Here is a 10,232-nt window from a genome sequence, read left to right on the forward strand (position 1 = left end):
GTGGCCTGTTACAAACTAGTCAGGGGGGATCAGCAGGCACTGGGGGAGTCCCTGTTCCCCCAAGCACTGCCAGGAGTGACCAGGAATAACGGTCACAAGCTGGCAGAGGGTAGATTCAGACTAGACATCAGGAGGCGCTACTTCACTGTCAGGGTGGCTAGGATCTGGAACCAACTTCCAAGAGAAGTGGTGCTGGCTCCAACCCGGAGGACTTTAAGACAAGGCTTGACAATCACCTTGCTGGGGTCGTTAGACCCCAGTACTCTTTCCTGCCATGGCAGGGGGTCGGACTCAATGATTTGCTCAGGTCCCTTCCAACCCTACTAACTATGAAACTATAAGTAACGGAACTCCACACAGACTTGGGGAACAGAGTTACGAAAGTCTGCTTTACCTCTCTGCAATCATCAGGAAATTTTTGTCACCAAAAGTCCAAAAAATATGTGAAGCAGTGAACTTCAGTGAGCACCTGTCTTTTTAGGAAGGCAAAATCAGAACTCCTCGTCTGTCTTCTGATTTCACTGCACAGTGAGACTTGGTTATAACCAACATATCGCTGACCACAGGGCAAGAAACTAGAGAAGGATTGATGTTCCTGAGCAGTATGTTCCTAGCCTGCCCCTCCCGACAAAGCAGGAGCTGGTGACAGAATAGCCAAGTTGATCTGTCTACTTAATTAAAGACATTTTTTGCAAAAAATCTAGTTGATCTAATATAAGATATCACCTCTACCACAAGTTCTGATTCTTTCTGTCTACTTAAGACACTTTGCTTGGCTCTCAAAGTCTCTTCATTCATGATACTAACCAAGCACTTTTTTGCAACAAGGTAAGGACTAAACTACTAAGCTTCTACCAGGGTGGACAAGATGGAAATGTGCATCCTGGACTGGTACACGGGAATGGTGGATGTTTTTGAAGCTGAATGAAAGCTAAGCCGCTGGCTCAGCCAGCTGAAGCCAAACATAGGCTCGCTTGACTTACCACAGTGCTCTTCCGGTGACTCTGGACGGTGAAATCTGGACAGAAAAGCAGGTCTGCAATTGCCAGCAGCAATGATTCAGCAAGTGGCCGGGCATTTTCATCGTCTTCATCCCCCTAAAAAGGCCAAACAAAATAGAAAAGTTACAGTGCAGGCCTGCAAGGCACTACACAGTAACATTAAACACACTGCAGCAGACAGGAGACAGAGATCTGGGGAAAGCAGAGAAACAGGGAAAAGAAACAACCCGCCTATTAAAAGGGAGACACCACCCCTGCTTGAGACCAGGCAGGTGATACCGTAATGGGAGAGGGAACAGTGTCAATGAGAACCCATAGGTTTCAGAGGGAAGAGGACTTGAGGACAACAGATGCAGAGGGAGATGCAAATAGTCTCACTGGGCCCCCCCAGAAATTGTCAGGGAGATGTTTGTCCTACTGAGGCTGCACAACTGATACTGACCCTGGAGGAAGGAACCAGGAGGAGGGCACGTGAGATGGGAGAGGGCCTGGTGTCCCCCCACCATGACCAGCTGGGCGACTGAGATGGAGTCTGATGCAGGGGGGACTGGTATCACTCAGGCAGCACCAGATAATACTTAATTAACTTAAGATAAAACTGAATTAAGGTTTCCAACGCTGGCATGTGCTACCCAGAGCTGGGGAGAGGAAGGGAGGCAGGTGCCCCCAGCCAGCCATAGCAGACTGACTGCTAGCAGCAGAGTGGATCTTGCTCTCCCCAACCCCAGCGAATCCAGAAGCCAATGCTTGTCACGCATGGTTACTCCGCTGCATCCGTTTCCAGGGGAACCTCTCCACTCCCTCCCATAAGCATCACGCCTTCCCCACCACAGCTAACTGCAGCCTTCTGCCAGGAGAGGGCGAGGAGCATCTCTGCAACAGCCTGGCCTTTTTCAGCATGTGCATGACACAGCCGCTCCATTGCAGCTGAACGGAGAGGATCATCTGCACTGTGCTGACGTCTCCTTGTGCAACATCACAGACCAATGAAAGGTTCCCACGGGGCAGGGAGTGGTGGGGGCAGCTGGAAGGCAGCAAAGATGCTTTTGCTTTGAAATCAGAGATGCCTCGAGGTCAAGAGGGATTATGTATAAAAAGGATGATCTGCACCAGTGTAGCCTGAGCTAGCAGACGCATCACCTGCGTGCAGGGGATATCAGTCCTGCCGGCACCAGCTACAGTCAGGCGATTCAGAGAGAACATAAGGAACCAGCAGATCCTTGTCACCATGGGGAAGGTGCTTCATTCTCTAAAAAGTCCCTAAGAGGATATTTATCATGTTTAATGAACCGAGGTCTCTCTTCTTCCCCATTCCACCACACTGAGAATGCCCCAGGATGTATATCCATTATCTACCGCTGCAAAGGATCACCCTTACTTCTGATCCCAGCCTCGCCAAATTGGGATCTGCCATTCACCCTCACCCACACACACACCTATAGGCCAGTCCCTTCCAGGTAGGAAACCCAGCCAGGAAATGCATTCTAGGGTTCAGGTACCAGGACTCCTCCCCACTTTGCACCTGATGGAAAGCTGCCACCTTGAGAACAAAACCAGCAGGGGATGCTTTCAGTTGTACCTTCTTTCCTCTCTGTTAGTGAGCTAAGCATCCCTGCAACTTATGCTCAAGTTCAAAGAACAGAGCCACCTATCAGAGTGCAACACAGCAGCTCCCATATGTGTGGGCAAGGTATGGATGTGATGATCCAACAGCTGGCTTCCCCACTGCTTGTAGGCTCTGCACATGGATCTCCTGCCTCACAGTGCAGCCAGCTTTATTCAAAGTCAGCTCATGCACCATTTAGGGGCCTTGACTCATTGGTAAAGCCCAAATCAGCATTCATGATGCATGAGCTCAGGACAAATGGACCAGGAACTGAAATGGTACCATCAGTGCCTGCCATTCCCTAACCACCCTAACAGGCTAGAGTGTCCTTTGAGTCCAATAACCACTGGCCTACACAGCTGCCAAGCGAGGTACGCATTCAGTGTCTAACAACAGCCAGACTGTGTCCAAGCACAAAACAGTGCACTGTCCTTCCACCAAACAAGGCTGCTCACACACTGTGCTCCCACACAGCTTTCCCCCAGGATGGAGGCCTGTCCAATCACAGTGAGAAAAAAGTACCCAAGTCCCCTCTCCCTGCCTGCCAGCATTTCCCTTTAAAATGGGCTCAGGTAAGATAAATTAGAAGTGAGAGATTGAGACAGCTCAAGGCTCTTGCTATCCCATGGCCTTTTTAATTCAAATAGATGAAGGCTCTTGCTGTTCCAAACCCCCTCTCTGACACTCCACTAAGCCTCCATGAAAGGCACTGCTGGGCACTACTGTAGAGGGGATACAGCTGCAGTCAGCAGCACAAAGCCCAGAAGTGCCAGACTGCAGACCCAGCATCTCCAAGGAGAACACTGCTACTGTATTAAAGGACCACCTGCTGTTCTAGCAAGTAGGCAAATCAATGCACCCCTGCTGCTATGCTGTTATGTACAGGAACAGCAATAATATTGCAGCCAAGAATCCTACAACGTTTTACACCCTTCCACCTTGACACCACAAAATGTGACATAGCAAGTGTCATCACTATCCCCATGTCATCACAATCCCCGTGCCAATGCAAATGCAGCAGCATTGTCACTCACCTAAGGTTACCCCAGTTAGTAGCGGAACCAGGAATACAACCTAATTAGAGTACTTCCTAATTTCCAACTACAGGGTCACACATGCCCAGCTCAAAAGCAGTAAAGCTCCAATCAGGAAAGGGCCACTGCATTACAACTCATAGAGCTTCTCTGCACACAGCTCTGTCATAATATTATTTCAGTTTAATTTGGTTACTGAGTGGCTTTAGCCACTGGTAAACTAAAATATGAGGTTCCACCCAAGCTTTATGCACCAGAATACTTGTATTTGTTTAAATTCACATTTGATGTTATATTGGATCAACCACCTTGAGCAGGCAAGGCCTTACCCACAAAAGCCAAGTGACTGAAACACTCCAATAGACACACCAGCCTGTGCTGAACAAAGCAACTTCAGGGAGAAGCAGCAAACAATGACGGTGGTGCCAAGAAGGACTGTACACTTGCTTTCAGCCCATCCCAGCACACTCAGTATGGAGGCAGCTAGACCCACTCTGCATCTTTCAAGAAGCTTCCCACAAGATTCAACCCAGTGATTCTCAACCAGGGTACCACAGCAACTTTGTGTATGGATAACAGCACCATTAGGTGTGCAAACGTGATTCACAAGGTAAACCCAGAGATTTCAAATGGGAATCCATAGCACTGAAACACTCTGACCGGCTGTGATCTGTCTGAGATCTCTGGAACAGAAAAACTGCTCTATTATTTACCATAGCAAAAAACCCCAAAACAAGTTGAAGCTAAGAGCCAGCATTTTCCAAGGAGTACCCTGAGTCTAAAAAGGTTGAGAACCAATGGTTCAACCAACTGAAACAAAGTTGCTCCTAACTGATCTTTTTTCGGTGCCACATGGTCTTTGCTTCCTGCAACATCTCCCTCCCTCCATCCCTAGCCCAACAATGACATGAGTCAACAGACACAGACCCCTCCTCGTCCAGCCCCAGGAACAGTCGACCAGAAGAAGCCTCTCCAGTCAGGATCTTCAAAGATGTATGGCAGGATGCGGGTGAGCAGCCGACTGCAGTTCAAAACGATTTGCCTCTCCTTTTCTGCGTGGCAGCCACTCTCCGCTCCCTGAACCAGCTTCTCCACAGCCTGATGGAAACAAAACAAAGCAAAGTAGCACGATCCTGGCATCCCACAGGCTACAGACATGTGAACCCTACCGCAGAGCTACAAGTAGCCTTTGGTTCCATTATCATTTAGCAAGATCTCTCTTCATTACGTCACGCTTCTGTGATGACCGATGGCACCTCCCTTTTAGGGGATGTAGAAATAAAGAGACTCTCAGCTATTATTAAATGATTTGTATGGATGTAACAATTAGAAGCCACGGCCACAGCACCTAGCCCAATGGGGCCTTGGTCCATCCAGAGAGATGGCTTCTTTCCCAGAGAGTAAGAGACTGCTTTCTTATTGGGAAATACAGATCTCCAAGCCATATGCTTCCTCCTCTTCTTCCCCCTACTGAAGAAGTGAAAGTAGAGCTGGATCAGAAGACTTTGAAGTCTTCCAGTTTTGCAGAACACGTATAGCATGGGCTTTCTCCACCCCATACACATGTCTTAGTACTGACCTGGAGACAATGCCCCTTGGCTGAGAGGAGTTACATCACCATGGCCTGTCCAGTGTTTGGCCTCTCTTCCAACAAGGGGGTAGGAACTACTGGTGTCACCTGCATTGCTCTGGAGTGGGGACACTCACCTTGCCCAACAGCCATAGCAGCTTCTCATGGGCAACAGGCTATGCATTTGATTTGCAAGACAGAAAAAGAAGCATTTACCCCTTACATCTGCTCCTGTTCTACTTACTCCTCATGCCCTGAGCACAAATCAGTGGAGGCCAGGATGTTTTCAAAGACCTGACTTCTAACTTTCCAATTAATAGGTGGCGCCTTTCTACTGACTTTTGTAATAGACAATGTAATTCACTGACTTGGTCACCGTGTCACTGCCTTAATGGGTATTTAAGTGCTGTCTGTGCTATCAAGGGACCTGGCCATACTCTACCTTAGGATTAAGCTTGTGCATATTCCAGGTACAGTTACAGCTCAGTATAGTGGGAACAGACCGAGTCCAAACCACACATGCTTACAAATGACACTGCACCTGCATTATAGCAATTTCTCTCCACTGCAGTGATGCAAACTCCAGCAAGCCCATTGCTAAGAATTGCTGCAATAGGAATAACCTGTGGTCCTGAATTGTGCTACAGCCCACAAAAATCTAAGCTGTTGCACATTGCTCCCATTCATACTCAGTATCTAACTGTGCTTAAGGCCAGCTGGAAGGATAACCCTGCAGCAATCAGGTCTCTCATGGCACTTTCTAATGGGTAGATGACTACTGTACAATTGCTTTATGGGGAACGAGGTGAAGTGGGCTGGGATAGTGCTCTCAAAAAATCTATGGTCTACCTACAGTGATAATACTGTGGAGGAATAGGCATGGTGGAAAAAGGTTCTCAAATACAATGCTAGGAAATGTAAGCTCTATGATTTCTCAGCAAGGCTGTTTGCATGCCTGAAAATCACAGGGCAGAAAGAGCCTGAAGCATTATTTGTACCAATGCCTTCCTAAGTCTTGCTGAACAGCCTGTTCCCTACACAGCCACAGCCAGCCACATCCTCCTGACCTGACAGCTTGGCAGCTCTGGCAAGTAGAAATGCAAGTAGATGTCCCTTGGGTTCAATCCCCTAAAAGGGCAAAGTTGAAAGACTAGCATCCAGGGACATGGTAATGCCAAACAGACAGTGGCAGAAGAGAAGGAAAAAAGCTTAAGACTTTCTCATAATTATGCATCTATGAGGATTTTAGGGTGAGCAACACCATAGCTGGTATTATTCGAGCTATACTAGAAGAGCTGAGGCAGATGGTGAACATGAAGGAGCAATAAGATACTCTGATGGAGAGGCTCCATCAAGGACACGCAGCACTTATACACTGCATGCCATGACCTCCAACAAGCAGGCAGCCTACATGTCAACCAAGGGCTGGGGGCATTGGAGCCTAGTAGAGAAGAGTTCTAAGCTGATCAGAAGCCGATTGTGGTTTGTGGTAAACCAAGACAGGAAACAGATGCAAACCACCCTTGCACTGCAGGGCAGAAAAGGGATCTGCCATTCTACATCAGGAGGATAAAGGGACAAGCCAGCCTAAAGAGGAGTGCAGCAGGAGGGTAGGGAAAGGCATTTGGAAGACCTTTGATTCCTGCTGTACTTGCCCCGCAAGGCACCGAGCATTTCAGCTCCACCCATTTGTTTATGTGGCCATCATCAGTCACAAATACCAACTCAAGAGCTAGCGAGTACATGCGATATTGTTAATCACAGACAGCAGCACTGAGAAGGCACCTGCAATACCACCTAATAGAAACCTATGAGCAAGGGGCCCCTTGCTCTTCAGGGGGAGGAAATTCTTCCCTGTGCAACAAGCTGCTCAAGTGGTGGGACTTCTGCGGGGCACAAGCCTCATTACGGTTCTTTGTGTGAAGATTAATCTCACTCCAGGAGAAAAGAAGGCACCTTACCTTATAGCACAGGGTAGCCAAGTTTGAAGGTGATTCTTCCCTCACTGCTCGGATTTCAGCAGCTGGTACAAGGGCAAAGACATCCTGCACCGAAGTGGCTGTGTCTGCCCAAAACTGGTCCCAGAAGGCATCATCTGTTGCCTCCACAGGCTGTGAAGAGACAAACCAAGGGTTACAGAAACAGAAAGCAGAGAAGGACAATGAGCAATAACCCTCCAAGACCCCCACCTGACTTGTTCAGTTTTGGGGCCAACCTGGACCTTGTTGATACCAAAACATTAAAATGAAGGAATGCACCTCTGTGTTGATCCACCCGTTCTGTAGCTTGGCGTCCCTACTCCCAGAGCCCCATCTGTTATGGCAGCTGAATGAAAAGTTACTGAACGGAGCATGAGGAGCCAAGTGCACATTACACCTGCATTTCTGGTGGAGAGGATCAACAGGTACCAGCAGTTCTTCACACAGTACATGTGCATCATTCACACCAGCATGGGGTTTCTGAGGCTGACACCTTTGAGAAGGTACAAACAGGAGTCCTTAGACACCAGGGTAAGTCTCAACATGACACATGTAGCAGGTGCAGCGGATTCAAAGCAGATGGACTGTGCTACTTCCCTGCACTCTGCCAGTGCCTTGGGAAGGCCTCATGGGCTAGGACCATGCTCAGGTGAAGGCCCTGCCCCATAAAGTTTAGAATCCATCACAACAAGGTACAGACTGCATGAGACAAAGGTGGGTGGAAGAGCAAGGATGAAACAACAGCAAAGCCAGTTATCATACAAAATATCCAGATCCTAGAACAGTCTGAGGGCTCTCACACCAGCAAAATGTGGCTCCGTGCCCCATGAACACAGTTCCTCTGCATCTGGAGACATGCTCCTTCTTACCCAGTCTGCTGGGTCTCTGGAGTGGGAGACACTCCTCTCAACAGCCCTGCCATCTCCCTTTGCAGGGAGCGGACATGTACACTTCTCTCCCAGCGCCATTCCTGGGGCCGCCACGAGGTTTATTAGCCACAGACAGGAGATTGGTTTATCCAATTTCGTCTCTTACAGCCCACCTATACTGGGGAAAGGGACCATACAACCAAAAGAACTGGACTGCAGTTCTATTCCCTCCCCGTTAATAACAGACCGAGCATCCTCAACTTATTCATCAAAGTAATCATAGGAAGTGCCCTCTCAGCCATCTGCATCACCTCCCCAAAGAGAGATGCCGCAATTAGAGTGTGGATGTCAGGTGATTCAATGGCAGACAAAGCAGCAGAGACCCTGATTTGCACTCCTGTAGCTGTACTGGATCTGCCAGGCCAAGAGGAATGATTGCAAAGGAGATGAAATTACCACGAGCATTAAAAGGAGCAGACATAACCCTTGGATGTACAGTGCAATCATCCCCATCAAAATCAATGAGCCATCTTGTCCAAATCGAGGCTTGCTGCACCATGGAAGAGTTTCACAGCTTTTCTGCCTTTCCAAAGTACACGGGCAACAAGAAGCACAGACTGCAGGCTGGGCAAGAAAGCACCACTATTACATGCTCCTCTGAGCATCTGAAGGAAACAAGTGGCACTTGAAACAGCTCAGTGTTGATTTAACATCCCATGTCTCTGGTACCTGAATGTGGCTCCTCCCATACAAGCACTTCCACCACCTCACTGCAGAAGCCTCTCCACAAATTACAGATATCCCCCAAAAATGCATGACCTGGGATTTGGCATCCAGTTCAGTAATTCTTCAAAGATAAATGCATTGATACGTCCAATTCCAGGTGCTGCATTAAAGCCATGCCATATATAGATGGGACTGGTCAAATTATTTGTTAATATAAAAAAAAATACTCTTTAGAAAATATCCTCACCTGAATTCCCTGAATAAAAAGATTCAAGGGAACTGAAGAATAGCTGTTGCCTGCCATGATACCTTTCATAGATCGTAAGACCGGAAGGGACCTTGGACGATCATCGGGTCCAGCCCCCTGCACCAAGCAGGAATGATAACTGGGGGTCAGGCGACCCCAGCAAGGTAAAGATCTCCAGGGTAAGAGATTGCACCACCTCTGGAGGGAGCTTATTCCACAGTCTGGAGACCTTGACTGTGAAGAAGTTTCTTCCTAATGTTGAGCCTGAATCGATCTTCCAGGAGTTTGTGGCCATTACTCCTGGTTTTCCCCTCGGGTGCCCTGGTGAACAGTTGCTCACTGAGCCCTTGATGTCCTCCCCTAATGTAGCAGTAAGCTGCTACCAGGTCCCCCTCAGCCTTTGTTTCCTCAGGCTGAAGAGTCCCAGATCCCTCAGCCTTTCCTCGTATGGCATGCCTTTTAAGACTCTGATCATATGGGTGGCTCTTCTTTGGACTCTCTTAAGCTTGTCCACGTCCTCGTTGAAGTGCGGTGCCCAGAACTGGATGCAGTCCTCCAGCTGCGGTCTCACCAGTGCTGAGTGGAGCGGAAGAATCACCTCCTTGGTTTTGCTGGAGATGAATCGATTAATGCACGCCAGGGTATTATTTGCCCTCCTGGCTACAGCATCACACTGCTGGCTCATTCATACTGTGGTCTATTATTACCCTCAGGTCCCTTTCATTCATGGTGCTAGACAGTTTGGTGCTGCCAAGTCTGTAGGTGTGTTGGGGGTTGCTCATCCCGAGGTGGAGCACTTTACATTTCTCAACATTGAACTTCATTGGGTTCCAATCAGCCCAACTTGCCAGCCTGTCTAGGTCTGCCTGTAACTACAGGCAATCTTCAAGCGTGGCCACACTCCCCCATAACTTGGTGTCGTCCTATCCTGCAGCCAGTTTCTCACACACCTGACTGTCTCAGAGTTAAGCCCACAATCCTCCAATTTTCTCGCAAGGACATTGTAGGATACTAGCTCAAAGGCCTTTTGGAAGTCAAGGGATACAATGTCAACCTGTTCTCTTGTGTCCAGGTGGTGAGTTACCTGGTCATAGAAGGAGATGAGGTGGGTAAGGCAAGACCTGCTCGCGATGAAGTCATGCTGGCTGACATTCAGGATCTTACCTTCTGCAAGCTTATCACAGACAGACTCCTTGATGA

At 48.4% G+C, this 10,232-nt stretch overlaps 1 protein-coding gene across 3 annotated transcripts in view; it reads right to left on the minus strand.

Annotated features, from left to right (window-relative positions):
• Nucleotides 1–10,232, minus strand: part of HID1 (HID1 domain containing) — a 45,217-nt gene that overhangs the window by 29,008 nt on the left and 5,977 nt on the right. For 2 of the 3 annotated variants that reach the window (XM_019517957.1, XM_019517949.1), the window contains exons 2-4: nucleotides 7,173–7,322; nucleotides 4,569–4,739; nucleotides 984–1,097 (exon numbers count right to left, since the gene is read on the minus strand). In XM_019517957.1, the coding sequence (XP_019373502.1) occupies nucleotides 984–1,097; nucleotides 4,569–4,739; nucleotides 7,173–7,322 (435 nt within the window). Of the gene's footprint in view, nucleotides 1–983; nucleotides 1,098–1,839; nucleotides 1,939–4,568; nucleotides 4,740–7,172; nucleotides 7,323–10,232 lie in introns of those variants that run through there. The other variant, XM_019517964.1, reaches the window with a different exon arrangement.

The sequence above is a fragment of the Gavialis gangeticus genome, unplaced genomic scaffold, assembly GCF_001723915.1.
Source record: "Gavialis gangeticus isolate Ggan-Ray unplaced genomic scaffold, GavGan_comp1, whole genome shotgun sequence".
NCBI classification, from domain to species: Eukaryota; Metazoa; Chordata; order Crocodylia; family Gavialidae; genus Gavialis; species Gavialis gangeticus.